This window comes from Marmota marmota, unplaced genomic scaffold, assembly GCF_001458135.2.
Source record: "Marmota marmota marmota unplaced genomic scaffold, marMar, whole genome shotgun sequence".
NCBI classification, from domain to species: Eukaryota; Metazoa; Chordata; class Mammalia; order Rodentia; family Sciuridae; genus Marmota; species Marmota marmota.
Window position 1 is genome coordinate 16,159,805 of NW_026000037.1, and position 24,401 is coordinate 16,184,205.

At 53.9% G+C, this 24,401-nt stretch overlaps 1 protein-coding gene across 1 annotated transcript in view; it reads left to right on the forward strand.

The window, feature by feature from the left end:
• The window catches only part of Gli2 (GLI family zinc finger 2), a 172,913-nt gene that overhangs the window by 116,826 nt on the left and 31,686 nt on the right, over window positions 1-24,401 (forward strand). The window contains exons 2-3 of the mRNA XM_048812091.1: window positions 5,644-5,749; window positions 24,057-24,259. Of these exons, the coding sequence (XP_048668048.1) occupies window positions 5,644-5,749; window positions 24,057-24,259 (309 nt within the window). The remainder of the gene's footprint in view (window positions 1-5,643; window positions 5,750-24,056; window positions 24,260-24,401) is intronic.

Genomic DNA, 24,401 nt, shown 5'->3' on the forward strand with positions numbered 1-24,401 from the left:
TGTGATAGTAGAATTCCTCATCTTCAGCGATCGGGGGGGGGACTCTGAGCCAAGAGTTCATTTCTGGAAGCTTCCATCAGGGCATGAGGGGATGATTCATGCTAGGTGAAAATGTCCTGAGACCTCAGATGAGCCGATATCCATGTGCATCTCTCAGTTTGCCCTGTGTCCAAGTTGGGGTCTCCAGGGACACTGTGTGTGTGTGTGTGTGTGTGTGTGTGTGTGTTGGGGGCTGTCCCTTTACAGCCAGGCTCAGGTGACTGGATCTGGGGCTGGTGGCATTTGGAAGGGCCACTGGGTTAGTGAATCATACATAGGAAGCCCTAGCCCTGTCCACGCCCCACTCAGTGACTGGGCACTGTCATATCATACCTCCAGAAGCCCCGGGGTGTCACCAGCTAGAACAAGCGTGGCCCTTCCTACAGGAAGAAGGTGACCGCTCTCAGACAGCAGGGTTGTGCTGCTCACCCCTATTGTACAGAGGGGTGATGTGGGACCCAAAGAGGAGCCATGATTTCCCCAAAGCCCCATGGTCGCCTAGTGAAAGGGTCAGACTGGATTCCTGGCTGATGTCCTCCCCTGTCCCACAGCACTGGACTCTCCTTGTGTGTCGTTATGAAAAGTTTCTCAAAGCAGATGAGCCCCTTCTCAGAGCCTCCCAGGGCTTTCCCAAAGTGCTCAGAAAAAAAAAAATTCCCCAGGTCTCCCCACAGCCTGGCCTCCACGACCTCTCCCCACAGCCTCCACCGCCTCCACGGCCTTCACTTCTGCCTCTTCTCCCTCCACCCATCTCCCGCCGGGCCTGTGCGGTCACGGTTGCCTCTGCCACAGTCCCCTCTCCTCCAGAGAGGCCCCACTTTCTCCCTCACGTTGCCCACCCCCTGACAGCGTCCTTGTCCTTGGCTTTGTCCCCTCCTTGGTTACGGTGTAAATGCATTTGCTAGGGTGTCCCTCCTGTCTTCTGTCGCTGGGCTGGGGTTCCGGCCACCTTGTCACCACACTGTCCTCAGGGCCCCAACAGGGCCTGCCACGCAGCAGGTGCTGATATAAGGTAATGGTGACTGCGGGCCTCGTGCAGGAGTGCATGGTGATCCCGGTGGCAGCTGCGGTTGACTTCACTGGTGACACAAGTGGGCCAGGTCTCCTCTCTGGTCAGCCAGAGGGCCCTGAGCAAGGGGTCCCCGGGTCGATGCCTCGCTCCCTCCCCTGCCTGTTTACCTACCATCCGTCCGTTCATCCGGGGCAAACGCTGCGCTGCACTGGGGTGAGCAGAGGCCCCACCTGCCCAGGACTTGCCGCGTGCTGGACTCGGGGCTGGGCTCTGAGGGACCTTGTGGGACTTAGACGGAGACACAGTGAAGCCGGCTCCATACGGCCTGGCCATCGCTCGCCTGGTTACTTCCTGAACAGTGGGGTGCAGATCAGGGAGGATGGGGACATTAAGGGAGGTGTCATAAGCAAGGCCCCGTGAGGCAGCTAACGTCATTGACTTTGTCACCCTGCTGCTGGCCAGCCTAACACATGAGACCCGGGACAGGAGGCGCCACTGACACGTCTGCAGGCTCCTCTTGAGGAGGCCGAGGCATAGGGGGAGGGGGAGGTGGATGTGGAGCATGGCTGGCACCTGCTGAGGGGGCTCCTGCCTGGAGAGGGCCAGGCTGGTGGGAGGAGCCACCCTGAGCCCAACCTGAGAAGGAGAAAGCCTCTTTCCCTGTAATCCACAGCCTTCACCCAGGGACCTGCCAGGGAGCAGGGAGCAGGCCAGCTATAGCAAGACCCCCCAGGTGGCTGTCCCTCATACCTCTTCCCAGAAGGTTTAGCCACCCCTCTCTCTCTCACACACATACACTCAAAACAACAACACACACATATACTGTGTTAGTCAGCTTTCTGTGACTGTGACAAAATACCTGAGAAAATTTACTTAAAGGAGAAAAGTTTTGTTTTAAGCCCAGGGTTTCATTCTTTGGTCACTTGTCTCCGTTGTTTCTTGACCTGACATGAGGCAGAACATCATGGGGGAAGGGCATGGTGAGCAAAGCTGCTCACCCCACAGCAGCTGGGAAGTAGAGAGACAGAGAGGAAGGAGCTGCGGACCTTCCTCCCAGTAGGTCGTTCAATTATGAACCCATCGATGGATTGATTAGTCTATTGATGAGGTCAGAGCCCTCCTGACCTTCCACTTCCCAAAAGTCCCACCTCTGATCATTGCTGCACTGGCGACCAAGACTTCAACACACGAGCCTGGGGACATTCCAGATCCAAACTATAACATACACATGCACACACCACACACAGCGTGACACATGCACACACAACACACACCGCAACATATGCACATACACACACCACAATACACAAACACACTACACATGCACACACAACACACACCGCAACGTACACACACATACAATACACACACCTACAAGCACATGCATACATACATAACATGCACACACACCTCCCACATATCCATATACAACACATACACACACGTGTGTGGAACAACACACATACCCACATATTCACTTGTTCACAATACACAAACCACCCACTCATACATATACACAAACTGTCTGCATACACTCTCTTCTCTCTCTCTCTCTCTCTCTCTCTCTCTCTCTCTCTCTCTCACACACACACACACACACACAGGATGGTCCTGCGGGGCAGGCAGCAGAGCAGCCTCACCCTCCCTCCGTATGTGGGTCTGGTCAAGTCCTAGAGCTCACGCTATTCGGGCTCTTGGCTGCTCTTTGGACCTGGCCGAAGTCGCATTGACCCTGACTCCTGAGCAGAGCATCATCTCAGCCCCCAGCAGAACTGGGGATGGTCTGGGTTCCGGTGGATTAAGCTTCTGCAGAAGCAAGACAGGGAAGGATGGGGCACCTTGGGGTGCTGGGGAGGGGATGACCTCTGGGAGTTCTGGGCTTCATGCAGCGTTCTGGGGTTGCCATGAGGAGATGGTGTCTGCAAAGCACTATCTGTTAACCATAGTCCGTAAGCAAGGCGGGAAGGGAGGACCCTGGGGATCAGCCGACACCCACCCTGCAGTTGTCCCGGAGTGTCCCTGTGGCTAGGCAGAGGGAAAAGCCTAGGAGCAAATGGATCCGCTGTCGTTTTTTTTTTTTCAGCTCTGTGACCTTGGGCAAGACCTTGACTCGCCCTTGACCTTTATTTGCATCTGTGAAAGGGCACTGTAGACCTACTCGGGCTGCTTCAGAAATACTGTTCGTGAAAGCAATTTTTATTTTGTTAGTAATACTGTATTCTGGTCTCCTCGGATGTGTTGTGATGTTTTGTTTCTTAAAGGCTCTTTTAAGACTGGGGATGTAGCTCAGTGCATCTGCCTAGCATGCTCAAAGCCCTGGATTCCATCCTAGCATCATTTTCTTTTTAAAGGCACTTTCCTGTACATTTAAAAAGTGGGCACAGCTTACTGCTGGCTGCTTGGAGATGTAGGAAAGTCCAAGTGGTCCTGGTGTGGAGATTGGCCCGCCCTTGACTCTCCAGCCTCCCAAGGGCCTGGAGGGTGAGCATCTTGTCCCTTGCCTCTCAGCGAGTAAATTCACAGTTTGTGAACCCTGAGTGCTCCGAACACTAGGGTGAATTGTCATTGTCAGTGGTGACACTTGTTGAGTGCCTCTTACTGCAAAGGCTCCGGGCTAAGCCCCTTCACATTAGCTTTGTGCACCTGCACAGCCTTCCAGGTAGCCGCCACTCCCCATGTTCAGATGAGCAGATGGAGACTTGGACAGGTGCTGAGGCTTGTGCAAAGCACGCACTTGGAGGTCATCTCTGACTCCCAGGGTCCACGGCCTCCACAGCACTTGGTTGTCCTGTCACAGTGGCTGAGTCACAGTCATACTCTCGGGCTCACCTGTTCAGCGACTGGGGTCAGAGGGAGAGGAGGCACCCAGAAGTCAGCAAAGCCAGGCCAGAGGGCCGGTTGCCTGCCATTACATCTACTGGCCACTTCCTTCTTGAGTCTAATGTTGGCAAGTTGATTTAAGCACAGTCCCCATGGAAAGTACCAGGATGGTGGAATTATGAAAATAAAATTGAACGCATCAAAAGTAAAGTTGAGACTCAGTAGAAAAGTTTCCTCCCGTTAAAAACCCATAGCGTCCAACCCAAGGGTCTGTTGACAGGTGATGGACAAACAAAATGTCATCGACACATAATGGAATAATATGTAGCCTTTAAAAGGAAGGAAACTGTGACACTTGCTACCATTTAGTTGGACCTTGAGGACATTATGCCCAGTGAAATGATCCAAGCACTAAAGAACAAGTACTGTCGATTCCACAGATAGGAAGCACCCAGTGTAGACAGATCCACTGGGACAGAAGGCAGGATGACAGCTACCAGGAGTGGGGGAGGGGGAGTTGGGGTCTAATGGGTGCAGGGTCTCAGTTGGCGATGAGGAGAAAGTTCTAAAAATGGGTGGTAGCCGTGGCTACGCAATATGACTGTTCTTAATGCCACTGAACATGGTTACAATGGTAAGTTCTATATTATGTGTGTTTTAATACATACTATGACACAATACAAGGAAAGAATTTATAGTGTTTACAGTACAGTGTTAGAATCTATTTGCAGAGAAACGGCAGCCTTATTTTTATACATTACTACGGGATGCCTAGTCGTCAGCTGACCTGCACATATGCAAAAAAGAAAAAGAAAAAAAAATAGACCAATCACATCTCTTTCAATTATTCAGACATCCAGACTCAACACGGCTCCGCTGGCCTGTGGCCTTCAGACTGAGGGAAAGTCAACTGAGAAATCTCTCCTTTCCCAGTCTAACTACTTTTTAAAGAGCCCTGTTTCCCTAAAGCCTATAATTATGTTTGCCTCCAGGGTATACCCAGGCATTTTTTTTTTAAATAAGCAAAGAGCATCCTACAATTATCATGATGATTTGTTGAGCACAGGCCAAAGGCAGACAGCAGGCTGACTCAGCTCTGCAGACTGACACGCACGTGTTGGCGATCTCAATCCTGCAGGCCCCGCCAGGACGCGCGGGTCGATAATTAATATTAAGAGCTGGAAAATGAACAGATCCACGCAGACGTCTGCGCTATGCTGCCCACAAGATGGGTCAGGCAGCAAGCAGGTGGGTGGGATGTGGCCCTTCCTGAGCCTGGCTGTCCCCTTGGAGCAGGCCCTCCCTCCGCAGATGGTCCTAGGTAAACGTTTCCAGCCTGTGTGAGTGCGTGGCAGCATCCAGATGTTGTCACCCGGTGCTGCTGCTAGCGCCACACGCAGCCGAGGCCGGGGTGGGCAGAGGCTGGCGGAGTTGGAGCCTGTCAACTCTGTCAGCCCTGATTTGCGGGCTGAGCCTGGTTTCGTGGCCCTGCCTGTAATCTCCCCGAGTTCAAAGAGCGCTGAGCTGCTTGTCTTTGTCAAGAGCGCGGTTGGGGATCTTTTATGTGGAAGATGTAGGATTCTCGGGCCGACTTTGATTATTTATTCATCCCCCTCGGTGGGTGTGTGATAGCACGGGCACCACGCAACCCCTTGTCCTGGCTACTCTTGCTCTGAAATTCATCGAGCTTAAAGCCCTTTGAACATTGCTTTTCGAGGGAGGGGAAAAGTTTTTGAAGTCCTGTCTCTCTCTCTCTCTCTCCCCCTCCGCAGTGCCACAGCACCTCTTGCCGCCGTTCCATGCACCTTTGCCGATTGACATGCGACATCAAGAGGGAAGGTACCATTACGAACCTCACTCTGTCCACAGCGTGCACGGGTAAGTCCTGCCTCGGCCCCTCTGCTCCACGGAGGCCCCCTCCCCAGCAGTCTCAGCTGTCAATTCTTGCCTCTGTCCTCCTTTGTGGAGTTCCTGCTCTGTGCAGTCCCCAGTGGGCATGCACCTTTGCCACCCATGAGTGGGAGGTACGTGCGCACCAGCCACCCTTCTGGTGCCTCCTGAGAAGGACGCTCGGCTCACCTCCCGACATTCTTTCCCAGACTCTATAGACTTCCTTAGGGGACCTCCCTGCTTTACCCAGCCACGACGTGAGTCCCCTCCTGGCTCAAAAACCTGGATGAGGAAGGTGACCTTGGATATGTGCTGTCCCAACAGAACCTTCAGAGGACTCCCTTTTACTATCTCAACTCTTCCACTTGGGACAGTATGTTTCGTGGGCACCCAGCCATAAGGGCAAGCTCAAAGCAATGCTCTGGGGTCTCTTCCTATTCCCCGGCCTTGAGATCTCCAGGTCAAAGGGGCATGTCTCAGTAAGTCCAGCCCTGCTCCTGTCCATTCCCACCTGGGACCTCTAAGCCCCTGGTTCATGTCAGTTTTCTTGGTCTTTATGACTCGAGGCTCGGTACCTCTCTACCCCATTCATTCTTCTTCTAGAAGAGAGGTGCCAATGTCTCCACTGTCCCCACTCCTACCTGTAAGGGGAGCTTCTATGAAGGATCAACTGGCCCCGAATGCCCTGCTGACCACACCCCTCTAGTCACCTTACCTGGTTCCAGCACACACCTCCTGCCTCTCATCTCTGCCATGCTCCGGCTTGCCCATCCCATCTAGAAGATCCCTTTCACCTGACCACCTCTAAGCCTCAGCTCTGGAGTCACTTCCTGCAGGGGTTACTGGGTCCCCACATTGAGTGGGGCCCCATGCTGGTTCCCTCGACACTATCACCCCAGAGTGAGCCGCTTGCATAGCTGCCTTCCAGCAGGCTCTGAGCATCCCTTGGACTTCTGACAGCTGACATGCAGCAGGTCAATGCTACTTGAGTGGACAGCCCTCTCCACGTGTGGCACCTCATGGAGGCAAGTCCTCCTACCTCTCCCATCTCCCGTCGGAATGAAGTCAAGAGGCATTTGCTGAATGCTCCCTACATTCCAAGGGTTGTGCCCAAGAAGTACACAGCCAGCCCTCGATGTCACCTGTTTGGGGAAACCTATTGCTTCCCCAGGATGGAACAAACCTGGGACTTTTTATTTTCTTTTCTAAAAAATATATATATATATATTTTACTTTTTAATATTTTACTTTGAAATAAGTCCAGACATGCAAAAGCAGTTGCAAAAAATCATAAAGGATTTCCTGTATGCACTCCATCTGGCTCTTTAAATGTAAACATCTTACATAACCAAAGACTGACACAAGGCTGTGCACGAACCTACCCCTTTTATCCACATGTGGCTGGGTGCCCACGAACGTCTTTTTTCCTGGTTCGGAAGCCAGCCCTAGGTCCCCCGTTGCCTTTGGTGATTGTACATTCTTCACCATCTTTCGTCTGGATGGATCTGGTGTCCCTCTTTGTCTTTTATGACTTTGACACTTTTGAAGAGTGTGGACCAGTTACTGCTTATGCCTCTCAGTTTGGATTAAGCTGATATTGCTCACAGTTTTGTTCAGATGCTGCATTTGGAGGAAATAATATCGTAAAAGTGATATTGTGTGTGCTTTACAGCACATGGTATCAGGAGGCACCGGAAATGTGGGTCATTTGCTTAAGGCAGTGTCTTCGGGATGATCTGCTTTAAAGTTGTTACCTTTGTAGTTGTTAAGTGTCTGGCTGGACAATACTTGGGGACTGTGTGTATACCCCATTTCTTATCACTTTTATGCACGTACTTAAATATCCATGAAAGATTCTTGCCAGAAACTGTAATGATTAGTGTTTGGCACAGGGTGTTCTGTTTCCGTCGCTCCATCTGTGTGTATTGATGGGAATTCTACTGTAAGGAAGAACTGTCCTTCCTTCCATGTTTTCTTTATTTGATTATTCATTGGACACATGGATATGCATATTATTCTATGGATAATACTCTACTTCAGTATTTATTGTATTGTTCAGACTGTCTCACATTTGGCCATTGGGAGTCTTCTCCAATGGTCCCGTGTGTCCTTTTGACATATTGGAAACTTACCATGCTTTTTTGATGTATGTACGTGGTCCTTGAATGACTAGGATCTGCTTCAGTGCACCTGTAGGTGATGGGGCCATTACTATCCTCTGACCCCTTCCACAATCTGTTTAATGTGTTCTCAGGTAAATGCTCTGAAGCCTGGGTCTTGAAATGCTCTGATTGTAGACAGAGCCCTGCCACTGAATGAGAAGTCCCTCAGTGCTGACACTCACTAGGCAGGCAGGTGGTCATGGGCTGGGGCTTCTTTCTGGGCTTTGCCTTTCTCTGGTGCTGGGTTGGACAGTCAGATGCCATGTCTGGACCTGCTTCCTTCCTGGCCAGGGAAGACAGAGTGCCAACAGAGCCTGGGGCAGGAGAAAGCTCATGGTGGCCACTGGCAGCCTGGATTGAATGGTAGTATGAGTTATTAGTGGCTGCTAAAACAAATTGTCACCAACTGAGTGGCTTAAACCAATACAAATGTATAATCACAGTGTTCGGAAGGCCAGAAACTCAAACTCACTCTGATGGAGCTAAAATCAAGTGTTGGTTCCTCCTGGGGGGCTGATGAGGAGAATCTGTTTCTTTAGCTTTACTAGTTGTGGATGCCTCCTGCATTCCTTGGCTTGCAACCCTGAGGTCACATCGTACCACCTTTTCTTCTCTTTGTCTTCTCATTTCTTCTTCTGAAGCAGTTTTCTCTCTGCCTCTCTCTCATCAGGATTTGCGATTGTTTTTAAGGCCCACCCAGCTATCCAGGATCATCCTTCCATCTCAAGATCCTTAACACTGCAAAGTCCCTTTTGCTATTGAGGGTAATACAGGCTGTGAGGATTAGGACATGGTCATCCTGGGGGACCATTACCTGGTACACTTGGGATCACCAGACCCTAGCAAGGAGTCTGGCTACATCCAGTAGCATAAAGGGTGTTGATCATTTTGCACAGATCTGCAGCAGGCACCGCAGTGAGCCTGATATGCATATTAATCTTCCCGGTTGCCCCGGGAGATGGGGTTAGAAGCTTGGTCTTGCAGATACAGTCCTGAAGCTCAGAGAGGGGTTGTGGCTTCCCACAGGATGCCTGCAAGGTGGGCATGCTGGCTTCTCTCAGCGCTGGGGAGAGCAGTCTCTCAGGTACAGCTCCCCTCCCCAAGACAGGAAGGGGTTGTCTGCTCAAGCCCCCATTGACCCTGTCCTGCTGGGGGTGGCCTCCTTGGGATAGTTGGGTCCCACTCAGGCCAAAGGGTGAGACAGTGAAAGCTTTGGGGACTGGCCCTGAGCTCTGGAGAGCCCAGCTCCTCCCCTGCCCTCCCCTCAGTGCCTCAGGTGGGAACCGCATAGAGCCCCCTAGAACATGGCCCTGTGGCTCTGGCTGCCTGGATTAATGTGGTCGGAGCCTGGTGGAGCACCCCGATCCATCAAGCCCATGTTGTGGCCTGCTTCTCTTTGCTGGCATCAAGTGTGTCTAATTACACAAATGTTACACAGCAAATGAGGTCCAGCGTCATCTCTTGTCACAAGTCTGAGCCTCTGCCTGCTGCTGGGAGTATCAAGGGTGCGCCCACCAGTCTGCCCTTGTCCCCTCCTGCCCCCCACTGCTCGGGCATCAAGACCTCTCCCCAGGGCTCTCAGGATCCTGAGATCTCTAGGGATGGAGCACCCCAGGGTGTGGCAGGCTCTAGGGCTGGCCCCTCGTGCCTCCCCTGTACCCACAGAAGCGCTCCACTCAGTGCCCAGAGCCTGCTGGGCTGGCTGCACTTGAACCCTGAGCTGAATCCACCAGCTGTGGAAGAGCAGATTGACAGAAATTAACAAATTAACCAAGTTCAATTTCTTCATCGGCGAAGGGGCCAGATCTCACAGATAATCCAGATAACACAATCAGGTGAAATATTCTGAGAGTAAAATAGGACCCTCTGGGGGAAGCATTGAGAACAGTCCGCAAGCCTTCAATAGAGGTTGGTGGTCCGTACTGGTATTGCTGGTCTCCCTGCTTGTCTGTTCTAAAGACGGAGATTCGTTGCAGGCTGTGGGCCGTGTGTGGCAAAACCAAGAGACCATCCAATGGCTGGGATGTAAGATGGTGGGAAATGAGGCCAAGAAGTTACCGTTGAGGGAGGAAAGATTGGATGTCCTCCTTTGGCTCCCAGGAACAGGAAGGAGAGCCAGATTTATTTCTAGGGAAACTGTAGAACAGTTAAGGGATGGACAGAAGGACAGAGAACATGGCGAGGAGACCTGCCAGCAAGTTCTAGTAGCCCCACGAAGACAAGGCGCAGGGCCAGGTTGGCAACCCCACTCTCCAAGTTCAGGCTGCTGAGGGGCCACCACGCAGCCCAGCCCTGATGGTGGCTCGCTTCTAGACACGCACACCCTGCCCCTCTGCACCCATGTCCTGGTATGTGGTGAGTCCCGGCTGACTTGGCCAGAATGAACTTGTGTCCTGGAAGGAGCAATGGAAGTCCATGTTCCTGGCTCAGGGTCGATCTTCAGCTCTTGATGTGGCTTGGTGGGTCGAGCCTAGGCCTGCCCTGCCCTGCCCTGCCATAGGCTTCAGAAAAGACCAACTCCAGCTACCTTCAGCCCAGAAGGGCTTAGAACACTGTCACACGCAGCAGCCCCAAACCTGCCCGTGGACCTGAGCAATTTGGGTGTGACTTAAGGATGCTCACTCCCGTGCTCCAGCCCACAAAGCTCTGAATCTTTGGGCTAGAGTGAGGCCTGGGAATCTGGCTTATTCACAAGCACCCATAGGTCCTAGTTGGGGACCCCTAGAGGCCACCCTGCTTGTTCAACATCTGGCCAAGAAGCCCAGGGCTGTGTATTGGCTTCCTTGGATTCATAGCGCTAGCATGGATGAGAGGCCTGGCCACGGCTAATTGCTCCCTGCGGATCACTTGAACCTGAGCTGGACTTGGCTTGCATGGCATTGACCATCAAGGCCCAAGGCCACCCTGCATGAATAAGGAGAGAGGAGGGGGCTCTTGCTAGGGACAGATGGCTCTGGGTTGTAGCTGTATGTCATGAATAGCCAACACACCGGCCCAGGTACGTGAAGGACAGAGGGAATGCCAGCTGGTGGGTGTGGGGGCCGCCTCCTCCCGTCCTCTGTACCCCCAGTCACGTGTGGTGCACACTCCCCAGAGTCACTTGAGAGCGCAGTTAAGAATCCAGTCCCCTCTTCATCCCAGCCAGGGCGTGTTAATGGGGCCGTTTAGCCCTACGTTGGTGTGCCTGCCCTTTAAAAAGTAGCTCTTTGCTCTTGCTGGGCTGAGCTCACGACTTTCCAGTCTGGGGGATTGGAAGATGGCCTTTTCCAAGGTCAGTGTTCCATAAAGTCGGCACCGGCTCGTCGTGAAATTCATAAACACGGCTGCCTGCTCAGCCTGTGATTCACCAGCACCGGCCCGTCCCGGGACCTTATGACTCTGTCCCCAGCCATTCACGGAAGGCGGGGGTTTGGGCCGAAAGAAATTTGGATATTTTCTTCATTCTTGGCTCAGGACACCAGTTGACGGTTTAGAGAGGATTGGCTCTGTTTGTGTTTCTCGAAGAACCTTCTCCTCCCTCTGCAAACATGCGTGTTCTTTCCAGAGCCTCGTGGAAGGAGGAGTTTTCTCAAGGGCATGTCGGCCTGCCTCCTGGGCTGAGATGCTGGGTGGACCCAGGTCACCCACCAAGGGTCTGTCCCCTGGCTTCACCTGCTGTGTATCATGATCTCAGAATGAATTCTATGGTCATGTATAACTAAAAAGAACCAAAAACAAAAACCTAACTATGGCTGACCACTTAAGAACTTCTTCAGGGGACTGGAGTGAGGTAGAGAGGAAGCCCAGAAAGCCTAATCTAGTGTGTGGGCCCCATGTCCTTCCCCTGATGGACATGCCTGATGGCCGAGTGACACATGGATATGGAACCTGCCTCAACACAGGATGAACAACCTGGAGAGGCCCCATCAGGTGGGCCCTTGACCTCTCTGGGCCCAGGGACCCTGGTGTCAGCCCAGCTAAGGAGCCTTAGTACCTTCTATCATGATATAAGCTCTTCTCAACGTTACGTCACCCGCCCTGAGAGGCGATTCCCCATTCATGGGTGGGGACATTGAGGCAGAGGACGGCTTACTGCCTTTCCAGCGACGCATTCCTAGTCGGTGGCACATCTGGGATTTGAACCCAGGCAGTGTGACCCTAGGGGTGCCCCCCATTACAGCGGCCCCCGGCTGAGAGTGTCAGTTTCCCAGCACCAGGGACAGACAGCTCATTTATAATGGAATCTGGCCTATAAAAGTTTAATGAGGAGCGTGTCTGATAAGGCGGCCTGGTCTTTGATCTTTGCTGAGTGCCTGCCCCTTGCCCAAGAGGAGCTGCCTGGCTCTGGGCTTTGGAGAACACCCCGTGTGGTCAGCTAAGTGCAGGGCCCATGGGGAGTGAAGCAAATCTTGATTTGTAGAGATAGGTCTGCACTGGGGGAGGGTGTGCCCAGCAGCTGCAGAGAGGTGCTGGCGGCTGGTGGGTCCTGCAAGGGTCAGGAAGTGACCCTCTGACTCCTCTCTTGTCCTTGGGGCTTTCTTGGACATTTGCCTTCCACACCCCCAGGATGTAGGTGGATCAGCCTTCAAGGTAGGGAGTCCTTTTAGACTACACAGGTCCAAGGGTCCCCTCAGTGACAGAGCCTAGGCTAGTGCCCAGAGTGCATTCATTCATGCAGCCCAGTTCATTGTTGCTAGATTTATCTGTGTCCTAAGGGCCACCCCTGCCAGCCTCAGTTAACACATTGAGGAAAGGTGTAGTCTCTGGGCTGTTCCTGAGCCCTTGTGCTTGGAAAAGGCTGATGGCCAGCATCGACCGTGTCCCTGTGCCCAGGAAGAAGACTAGGTTGTTCCTGTGGGAGCCCCGTCCTCCTGTCCCTCCAAAGCTGTACTTCTGAGATGTGATCGTGGCCTGTCCCACCCAACAGAGTAGAAAGAGATAAATTGTTATTTAATTCAGCGGAGGCGTCCTAAGTGCATGGTCATCCCCTCCCATACCTATGATGTGCCATTCCTCGTGCCCAGGGAGTGAGGACATAGCCCAGAGAAGCACAAACTGTCCACAGAGATGGTCTGGCTGGAAAGGAGGCAGAAATTGGGCCATGGCAGAGTGGCCAGAGGGGCTGAGGGAGCCCAAAACACGGGAGACCGGGAACGGGATGTATTTAATCAACGGGAAGCCTGCCTCTCCCCCGGCCCAGCCCAGGGGGGCACCCCTGCCGTAGCAAGGGGCCTCTGCTCCCCGGCAGATGCTGGTGCCTCTGAGAAGGGGCGGCTTTTCCAAGCACGCGCTCATGGGCGCACGGCAGCTCCCCCAGCTCTGTGAGGAGGTTTATCTAAACTATTCCGGATTATCCATCTCGTGTTTGACAGCCACACAGGAAAGGAAATTCCACACGGCGCTTTGGTAGGCGAGGCCAGAGTTTAAGAATCCTCACTGTAGAGGGGTTGCCTGTGTCTAGACCACCATCCACACGAGCCCTCTCTCACCGCTTAATCCCAGGCCCCCGGGGAAGGCTAGCAAAGCCCCTCTTCCCCTGACGGCTCCCTCCCACTACCCAGACCCCTGCTCGTCTAGTTCCTACCCATGACTTTCAGGCATTCTCTTTCTGGAAGATTCTCGGCTCAATAGTGCTCAGCCAAGGGCGGCTCCTGTTACAGTCCAAGATCCCACATGCCCAGAGGTTAACCAGTGCCCGGGTCACCTGGAGAAGGCCTAACCCCACCAGCCCAGCTACCCTGAGATGTCATTCCCAGCCCAGCCGTGTCCTTGGACCCATGGAACAAGTCCAAGACCACCTTCAGGATCCCCCACCCCATCCCACCCCCACTCCTTACAAGTCACCCTTTTGCTGGGGGAAAAAGCCTCTCCAATAGGTTCCTCTTATGCTTTTGGATTTTTATGTTTGAAATTGGTCCTCCTGTCCTGCTGGGGTGGGGGATGGGTTAAAGGGGGGGGGTCGTTGAAGGAACCACCGTTAACTGTGGGCTCACCCTAACCAAGTCCATCTGTATGGCCTCCTTTGTATGCGCAATTTTAAAACCTAATTTCCCTACCCAAACATCAGTGTTTACTTAGTAAGAAATCTGCACTTCGTCAGCCGAAAACGTTGATTTCTCTATTACAGCTCTGTGGAGGGAGTGACGGGTGAAGGCTGGGGGCTCAGCTGGGTCTGGAACGGGAGCGGAGCGGGTGAGCGGAGGGTCAGGCGGCCTGGATGTATATACAGATGTGCGTCTGTCGCAGAGCAGGCCTGCCCAAGAGGGCCAGCCCTGGCCTGGGGCAGTCTGAGCAGCAGACACAAGTTGTAGCCACCCTGGGCCCTCTGGGTAATCTGGGGACAACCATGGATTTCTGAAATGCTTTCTAGTAGCCCACAGGAGTTGGCCACCTCACCCTGTGGTCACTCTGCTGAATCCCTGTCCGCTCAGCCAGCTGAGATGCCGGCTTCCATTCAGCCTTTGGTCTTAACAAATCTTCGGGATGCTACAAAGAATAGCAAAGGCTTCCTTAAGATGTACAGGTAAGCACGACACATACACCCTCGGACCTGCCCAGCTTAAGGCACCTTGGAAGCCCCTGCCCTGGGTCTGTCCCTGGACCATTCTCTGGGTTAGCCATGCCCTTACCTCCATGACATTTTCTCTTCTGTCTTACTTCCCTAACAATGCATCATTATATATATTGTGCATTATATAAATAAAATCAGTGCCGGTGTATGCTCTGGGAACTGGCTTTGCACATGCTGCATTATGTTCTGGCGGTTTACCCATTGAACACGTGGGCTCTTCATTCATTTGTTCTTACTGCTCTGAAGCCGCCTGTTGACCGGCCTTTGGGAGCATCTGTGTCTTTGCTGTTTTGAGCATTACTTCTGGAACATTCTCCCGCCATCCTCTGGGCTCCCGGAGTGGTGGGTTCTTTAGACTAAATCCCTGTCAGGGAATGGAATTGCTGAGTCACAGGGTCTGTTGGAACTCTCCCAGATGTAGCCAGATCTTTGCCAACACTCGCTCCCACTAGGAGGGTTTGAGAACCGGGATTGTTTTACATCCTTATTGCCAAGGTGATCTCGTTGACATTTTCATATGTTGATTTAATATGTTTATTTTCTAATGTTTCCTTCTTATGAATATCTATTTTGCTAATTTGCCCATCTTTCAATGGAGTTATCTTTTTTTCCTAGTTATTTGAACATGCATTTTATATATTAAGGATACGTGTTCCGTTCTAGTCTTATGTGTTGCAAATAACCTCACTCCGTTCGTGACTGGTCTCTTCCCATGCTGGATGGCAAGTTTGGAGGAGACATTCCTCTGGCCACATGATTCAGATTCTGGATATTTCCCTATGGTTTTCCCCTCCCATTCTCCTCCTACCCGGCCAGCAGTTCAGACCTTGAACCTCCAGATGCTATAGCAAATCCCTGACAGACTTGTCTCACCCATTCTCCTGGTTCAGAGCACAAAGACTGTACCACTCACAGCCTCCTTTCCATTCCCCTGTCAGAGTCTGGGTGGTCTCAGGTGCCCCCTCTTGCAGGAATTCTTCTCAGATTGCCCCAGCAGGGTGAATGGATTCTTTCCCTCCCCCCTCCCCCCCCACAGTGCCCCTTGTACTGTCTCTGGCCTGTGGTCACTATTTACTCTCTGTACCCCCAGAGGTCCCTGCATGGGCCAGCACCCTGGCAGGCTCGGTGCGATTATGGTCTCACAGGGACTCACGCACTCTGCCTGTGAGGGCTCTGGGTGGACCTTGGGAAAGGTGGGGTCCACCTGGCATACCTCTGGTGTGGCAGTTGTCATGGGTTTGCAGCCACTGTTCCCACTGAGGGTCCTGACCAAGTGGTCCTGGATCTCCAGCTGCCCACCCAGGGCCATAAGAGACCCACGATTAGAGACCATTGATTAAAGATGGGAATGCAACCCAGACCCAGGAACAGGGGATGAAGGCCACGCTCCTGTTTGCAGACCCCCCTCCAGGGGACAGCCTCCTGTCCAGATGCAAAGGCAAGTGCAGAGTGACACAGAAAATGAACGGGGCTCCAATCTAGGGAGGGGGCTCCAGTATTTTCCCAAAGAACTCGCTCTACGTCTCCGAAAACGCAAACCCTCTTGGTCCATTTTGGGAAGGACTTGATTTCTGGCGGTTTCTACGTGGATGTCTGGAAAATGGGGTGAAAGCTTCGAAAGGGCCGTTTCACATACGAAACAGAACAAGAAACCAACAAAGGAAAACCCCGGAGAGGAGCTTGGATTCCGGGCAGCAGCGCTTTATGGAGCTGTTTCTGTTTGCCGATGGGGCCTCGGGCCACACTCGCTCTGCATCGATGCCCTGGTGAGGACGCACAGGCCCGCCCCACCCACCCACCCTGGCATGAAGTCCCAGCATAGGGAGAAAGAGAGCCCAGAGCAGCGAGGCTGGGGCTTTGGAGAATGGGGCTTCTTTTCCAGACATCCCCTGGGCCCTGCCAAGGAGCCTGAAATAGGACACTGCCCAGCGTTGCCGAGAATATGGGTGCCAGCCTCCAGCAGCTCAGCCACGGCAGCTCACCCGCTTCCGAGCATGGCTGACCCACCCATGCTCTGTGATCCTGGTGGGTGGTAGGCATCTTGGCCCACAGACAGAGCTGGTGCACGCAAGCCAGCAGTCCCCAGGGCAGGGGGACTTGGCGTGTTAGGGCTGAATGCTGGGGTAGATTCCAGCTATGGGGAGTCAGGGACCGAGTAATCCCAGCAGCCGGTGGAAAGTCACGCTCCCGGGCCCTGTGAGCATGGAGATTGGAACGCAGGGCTCAGACGCCCCTCCACCCGCCGCGGCCAGGAGCACCCTAGAATGGGGAGGGGTTTCCCCTTCACTGCCAACCTGCCACAGAGGAAGTGCCCACTTGCACTGGGATTATCCCAAGAAATAACATGCAGACTTGCAGCCCGAGAGCCATAGTCACAGAAGAAAGGTGCAGTAATGATGACATAATGCCCGTCCTCCTGAGGGCCTGCTCCATGGGTGCAGGGTGCTTCGCCTGCTGCAGTAGTTGCCCCAGGGCTGCTGCAACAAGTCACGTGACCTCGGTGTCCTAGAACAGTGGAAATTTATTCTCTCCCAGTTCTGGAGATCAGAAGTTCAAAATTAGCGTCATTTGGCTGAAATCAAGCTGATGGCAGGGCTGCACTTGCCCACACTGCCCTGGCCACCCCCAGGCTGCTGGAGAGAGCTGCAGCTTGCTGCCTCTGGGCGCAGCCCACATCCCTTGGCTCCAGTGGGCATCCCTCATCTCTGTCCCCAGGTCTCCGTGGCACATCTCCCTTGCCTTTGGGGCCCACGCTGATAATCCATAACCTCCTCAGTTCAAAACCCTTGCCTGAAGTACATCTTCCAGGTCCCTTTTTCCTAATAAGATCATTCACAGGGTGTGGACATATATCTTTGGGAGTCATCTGTGTGTGTCCCAACTGATCTGCAAGGTCACCATTACAGTGAATCTTTGCACATGCAGAGACGGACTCAGAGAAAAAGGCACATGGCTTGCTCCCAGCCACGTAGCTAGGAGTGAGCCAAGCAGAGCTGATGGACGGCCCCCATCGGCAACCACCTTTGTGCTCCTCACTGGTTACGTGCCCTGCTTTATCCATCCATTCATTCGTTCGTTCATTCATTCAGCTGGCACATACCGAGCATGCTCCCTGCACACCCTGGGTACCATGCCGGACACTGCACAAGCAATGGGAGATTGGGTGCTGTGAGCTCGTTGCTGAAGGTGCCTGGTCGTCAGCTGAGATGAACATGTTCAGGGTGATGGGAAGGAGCCACCTTCCACAGGAGCATCTCACATGGGGCCTGACCTTGACCTGGGGCTGGGAGGCTTTTCAGTGAGAGACCTCTGAGCTGATCCCTCTGGGGGGAGATCAGGGGTTAACTGGGGAAGGGGATGCTAAAGAGAAGAACATGGCTGGAGGTGCAGATGTCCAGGGACAGAGCTGGGAGCAACAAGCCTGGCATGTGTCCAGGTTCAGAGGGGGTGCACAGGTCACAGAGGGCAGAGGCTGGTTCTGGACACTTGATTGCAGCCTTTCCACCTGCCACTAAGGCCATACATCACCCAAGGAGCAGCCCAGAGGCAAGGCATGGAAGTCCAAGGGACTGGACCTCGCCTCTCTCATCTTCAGCGGGGGCCCTCACAAAAGCCGTATCTGTTGCTTTGGGCCTCAGTTTTTCGGTCTGTGAAATGGGACACAAAGGGCTTGCTTTGACTGAGCCACACAGGAGGTCTCTGAACAAAGCCATCTTCTGGTTGCTAAGGGTGGATCCCTCCCTGGGTCCCTCCCTGGGTCCCACCCGAGTCGCAAAGCCCACCCCATGCCTCATACCAAGTCTGAGTGAGTCAGCACCCTCAGTTGTGCGTTGTTCGACTTCCCCAAACAGACAGCATGGGTGGGGTGCAGGGGCCCCAATCCCCATTCTTCCTTCCCATTCTCCCACTGCATTACGGAACACGTCCATTCCTGCCCCGGTGCCAGACTCAGGCTGTGCCGAGCTGCGGGTCAGACGCCCTCCTTCCCCTCCCCAGCCATCAAAGCCTTACTCATCCCTCCAGCCCTCTAGAAGTGCACGCCTACCCCGGCACTCAGCTCCCGGGGGTGGCACCGTCTCCCAGGGTCCGGGCGTGCTCACTCAGGCCCAGCCGGGGCTGCCGAGCTGCGCGTGGCCGTGCAGGGTTCTCATGGCCTTGGCCCTCGCCTTTTTTCTCCTGCCAAAAATCTTGTGCCAGCATGTGAGGAGGGGGGCTGGAGTGTGGCGGGAGGTGTGGGCTGGGTCCTCTCTACCCCACGAGCTGCTTCTGTTTCCATCTTTTAAACACAAAACGTGGGAAGCACTGGCCGAGCACCCACTAAGTGCCCTGCACCAGCCACACTGTGTGCCTGGCTCCTCCCATCTCCCCTGCAGGCTGGGGACACTGAGGCTCAGGGGCAGATAACACGGAGGTCACAGTTTTGGCAAAGCCACCATTCAGACCCTTATCTGTCAGATTGCGTAGTCCAGGCTCTGGCCACAAGCGTGGTCAGTGCCCCCTCAGCCTGCACAGCCCCGTGATCAGCTCAGCCACCTGCAAGGGGATGTCCACACAGGCCGAGCTTCTCCGGGGCAGAGGAGAGCAGGAGCCTGTGTCGAAGGGGACCGTTAGAGATGCCGATGGCCTTCACAGAGGCAAGGAGGCCTGCTTCCAGTCTAGCTTTTGGGCAAGTCACATGGCTTCATTCAGCCTCAGTTTCCTCATCTTTCAATTGGAGTAACTTACCCAGCCTGCCGGCCATCGGCTGTGCTGCACGAGGTAGGTGTTCAGTGGACTTGACATAGTCATGATCATGGTGCTGTCCAATTAGGCCTCGGCTTGCTTTATCCCCAGGCCCCCTTCCCTGCTTCCTCGGGCCCCACGCTGAACTAGGGCTCAGGTCTGTCTTGAGGAGCGCCGGGTCAGGGGTCGGGTGTGTTGATCCAAGCCTGTCTTGACGGGCCCCGGCAGTTGCCTAAGACAGAAAACCTCAGCTCAGAGTGCTTTAAACAAACACAAACATGCCTCCGCTCGGGTAACTGGAAAAGCCAGGGGTACCAGCCTTAGGCAAGGCTGTATCCAGACTCAGAGGCTCACATCAAGAAACGGGTTCTTGTGTCTCAGCTCTTATCTGCTGCGTTTCCTTCCTGGGCTCTCCCTTAGGACCCCCACCCCCACCCCCCAGCTCCACATTGGCCTCTGACCAGTTTAGCAGCCCCTGTGGGTAATGAGAACTTCTTTCCCCGTGATTCTAGCCAAAGCGGCTGTCTTGGGCACATGTCTATCTCTGAACTAATCATGGTGCCCAGGGATATAAATCTCTCTGGTCACCTGGGCTTGGGTTGCATGGCTTTCTGCACAAAGCAGAGGAAAGGAAACATGTCCCACATAGCCCCAGCCCAAAGCACTCTGTCGGCTGTGCTCCACCACCCAGGGCATGATCATGGTCTTACATTCCAGCCTTGCTTTGTACACACTGCTTCCTTTATTCGTGATATGCTTCCTAGTGAACTCCTATTGATCCCTCAGAACCCTATCCACATATCACCTACTTTGAGAAGCTTCCCTCCACCTATCCAGCATCTGGTGCTAGACGTCACACTTTCCGCACTTGGCTCACCTCATGTCACAATTGCCACAGGCTGCAGGCAAAGGATACCAAAGCTTGGGGACAGAGGTAGAGAATTGTTCCTCTGCTAGAGACTCCATTGCCCTGCCCTGTGCTTCCCTGATTCGCGGTCTGCTTCTCCCACCTGGGCTCTGAATGCTGAACGAGTCCCTAGGCACAGAGCGAGTGCTCAGGACAGCTCAATGGGAAAGATGACCACTGATGGAGTCAGGCCCAGGTGAGTGCAGAACTGACCAGAGAGGGAGGAGGACATGGAGGGAGCATTGGGCAGCCCAGACAGACTGTTTGCACGTGGACCAGCTCCTTGGTCTGTCGGCTGCTCGTGGCCTGGGAGCGTGAGCGGGCATGCGTGTGTACCTATGATGCAGGACACCATGGCCATCTTGAACTTAGACAGCTTGCTCCTTTTCCCATTCCCAAGACTGCCTCCTTGGGTCTGCCATGATTCCAGGCCTGGACAGGCCATAGGTCAGACCAAGGAGGGGCCCAGCAGCACAAGGGTGTGGAATTGGAAGAAGAAAGGCTGAGGTCTGGCCTGGGCTCAGGTTCACTCAGAGACATCCTTCCTGATGTGGTTCCTATGGCACAGGGATGTCTGCTCCTGTCCCCAGCATGCATGCGGAACCCTGGGTGGTACCCTGCATTGAAGAAAGAACTGTGAGACAACCAGTGGTCCTGAAGGACAGGCGGTGCCCAGATGCAGAGTCCCACCTCACAGGCCCACATCCTCTAGAACCAAATCTCATCTTGCTTTACTCACGCCAAGGAGAGGATTTGGTTCTGCCCCTGCTGGGTGGCCTGCAGCCCAGGTCCGGCCTTCTGGGCCCAGCATTTTTACCAGCACTGCTTGTTCTACACACTTTTAATCAGACTGCTATCTGGGCCTGACTTGTCTCCCCACTGTCCCCAAACATCCTTCCTAGCCACACCAAGAGAAAAGAGTCCTGCCTGGTGGTTCTCTGCCGGACAAGGGCGCCATCTTGGAAGTGAAGTCAACTCCAGTAGACCCCTGCTTGCCTGTTTCTGCTGTGCGGCATGGGGACGTGACTCTGTCTCTGGACGCCAGGTCCTCCTGGTGATGTGCAGGTGTTGGTCTGGAGTTGGACACACCACTGGAACTCCCTCTCTGGGGGTGCCGTGGCCACATGGGGCATGATCCTGCAGGGTGTCCCAGGCACTCCACTAAGGCCAGGCCTGGGAGAGGACAGTGCCCTGGCAGACCCTGGATCCCTGTTTCCTCGGCAATGGTGGAAAAGAGGAGGCAGAGACCCCCTTCCCCCCAATGGTGGCCACTGCTCTGTGGAGACAGAAATCCCAGTTCCTCCATGTGGGGACACAGGTGCCACCTGTCACCTCTGTACCCAGCTGCTGTCCACATGGACAATGATGTGCATAGTATCTCACTCCTGCCTCCTGCTTGGGGGAAGCTCCAGTGGCCAGTGGGATCTGGGTCACCTCAGACAGAGAGACCCGGGCTGCCATGTGGCCTCAACATGTTGCTCAAAAGCCCCATGCGGTCACCACGTGTCTCAGGGCCTCCACTGTGCTTGGCACACTCCACAGTCCAGCCTCTGTACCAGGGAGCCCAGCATTCCTGGGTTTGGGATCCAGACAAGCCACCTATGACCACTGGCCCCAGTACCCACAGGCCACCGTGTCCTCAAAGCCCAGGTGGCCTCCAGCAGACTCTGGAAACCTGCCCTGCCTGAGAAGGACCAAGGAATCTGAGGACAGGGGACTCCCCAGCTGTCCTCCCAGCTAGTGGACACCTTCCTTTTATCACACCATACCCAACCTTTCAGACTTGTTTCCTTCTGCCCTGGGCCTGACCCTCGAAGCCACATGGGTGATGTTCTCTGAGTGATTTCTTCACAAAACACCTGCCTGTGGCAGGAATGTGAGAGTCCATCCTGCCACTGTCACCTGCCAGAGCCGGCAGGGTCTGCTGTTGGCCAGAGTGTATCATCTTCTTCCCCTGGGGACACCTAGCAACCCCTGCCGGAATAAAGCCATCTCTCAAGCCTGTCCCATTTTGGTCACAGGTCCCTTGCCGCTTCTAGAGGTGGCCTTTGAGGAAGAACATCTAGTGGCGGGGGCTTCTGGTGTATTCCATGGGCTGCTTCTGCCGGGCTCAGTCTCTGCCCGACACACAGGCATGGGCTTCCCACTGACTGTAGACACACCCTGCTCCTGAGCAGAACCCAGGGACCCTGGGTGATGGACTCACCACACTGAGGCTGTAAGAATTAAGAATGCTCCTTGGCTGGCAAAGAGACAAGGGCACTCATGCCCGGGGCAGGGGCTTCAGGGACCCAGCCACAGGCTGCAGCAGGCATTTGAGGGCAGGGATTGATGTGGGAGAAACACGAACATGTTGGACAGATTTTTTGGATCTGCACGTCCAGTGCAATCCCGTTTGCAAAAGCTGGGAAAGAATGTAGCGGAACACTTACCTCCAGGCCCTGCAGAACAGCCTCCAAGTGGGAAGTTGTGAGCCCAGATGTGCAGACATCTGGATGTCACCTGTTTGGGTCCTGGCTTACACGGATGTCAGCCCAGTTTTTATGCACTATTATCAAACATAATCAGTAATTATCTGTGGTTTGCTCAGCCGACAGACAGGTCATTCCTTCCCTGAAGTAACCAGTTCTAACCGTGACTTTCACACGTGCAGGACTGATCCAGGGTGGAGATGTGGCGAGCTCCCAGGAGCTTCTGGGTTTCTCCTCTGAATGTGATTCTAATACCAAAACAGCTCTCATTTAGGGACCCCCTGCTGGGTTTCAGGCACAGTGTTTTCTTTTTTGGGGGAGGGGGGTTTCTCATTCTCATGGCAACTCTATGAAATAGACACATCATCATCCCCATTTTACAGATGAGGAAACTAGAGCTCAGAGAGATCAGGCTACTTGCTCAGCATGATCCAGCTGGGATCCTAACCCAGGTTTGTCTGAGTCTCGCCACCTACTCGTCTTTCCACTATGTAAATCACAGAGACTCTCAATTTTCTGAAAAATTGAAGATGAGCCCTTGGTAAATGCAGTTTCCATTGACTTTGTTGTGATCCTGCAGCCACATGCCCATTAATTCTGATTCGTCTTTAAGGTGTGAGTTCTGCAGTAGATAACCTGGAAGTACTCCTTAGCTTCTTGGAGACCCCGGGCCAGCAGACTCAGGGGTAAAGAGTCCTGTCATCATGCTGAGTGGAACAGACACCACCTGGAGAACAGAGCAGGGGACACAGGACTGGCCAGAGCCAGCTCCTGCTACAGGAACCAAGTGAGGTGCCTCCTTGACTATGGGTGGACATTCAAGGCGGGGACTCTTTAGCACGAGACCTATTTCCAAGGAGGCAGAGCTAGAACGCTGTTCCAAACCTTCCTCACCGTACCAGCTTCAAAACTCATCTTGATTCCTGATCTTTTCTCTCCCCGCTCATCCTGTGGCACAGTGTGTCCCTTGTGGCTGTCCAGCTGGACCCAAAGCTCTGTACTTGCAGGACATCACCAATCCCCTCCCTCTTTCTAACATTCTGCTAAGAACATGCGGTCCACTTGCACTTTATGCCTGGCATTAGTGTTTCATGTTCTGTGTTCCAAACATGATGTGCGAGTGCATGCATGTGCGCTGCCCTGGACAGGCAGAGATATAGCTCGGAAGTGCGTGGCCAGCAGAGCGCATGCTCGGCAAACCCAGCTGAGCATGCAGAGAGATGTCCTTCGCCCACACGGGATCGGTGGGTGGGCGGCCGCACCAGCATGCAGCTTGAGGTCTGCATTCACTGGCTCCTGACTGGTTAAGTGTTCCAACTCTTATTTGGAGGCAACCAGAGGGTGTCAGCGTATAAAATAAAAAGTGTAGTTTTTTCTGGAAAGTCTTCCTTTGAGAATCACAGACTGCTCGGGTTGCGTTTGGGTTCTGGGCAGGGTTCCCTGTGCGTCCTCTTGCTGAGAACATTGTCCTTTGTGTCCACAGGCCTCCCACCCTGAGCGGCAGTCCTGTCATCTCTGACATTTCCTTGATCCGGCTTTCCCCACACCCTGCTGGTCCTGGGGAGTCCCCCTTCAATGCCCCGCACCCCTATGTGAACCCCCACATGGAGCACTACCTCCGGTCTGTGCACAGTAGCCCCACCCTCTCCATGATCTCTGCAGCCAGGGGCCTGAGCCCCGCGGATGGTGAGTAGGGGCTGGGGGCTGGGAGGAGCAGCTGTGGTATCGGGGCATGGTATGGTGGGCGCCCGGTGGCTCTGTCAATGCAGCCATCACTCATGTTGGGTTCTCCAGCCTCAGTCCCCTGGGACAGTGACCAGGCTCAGCT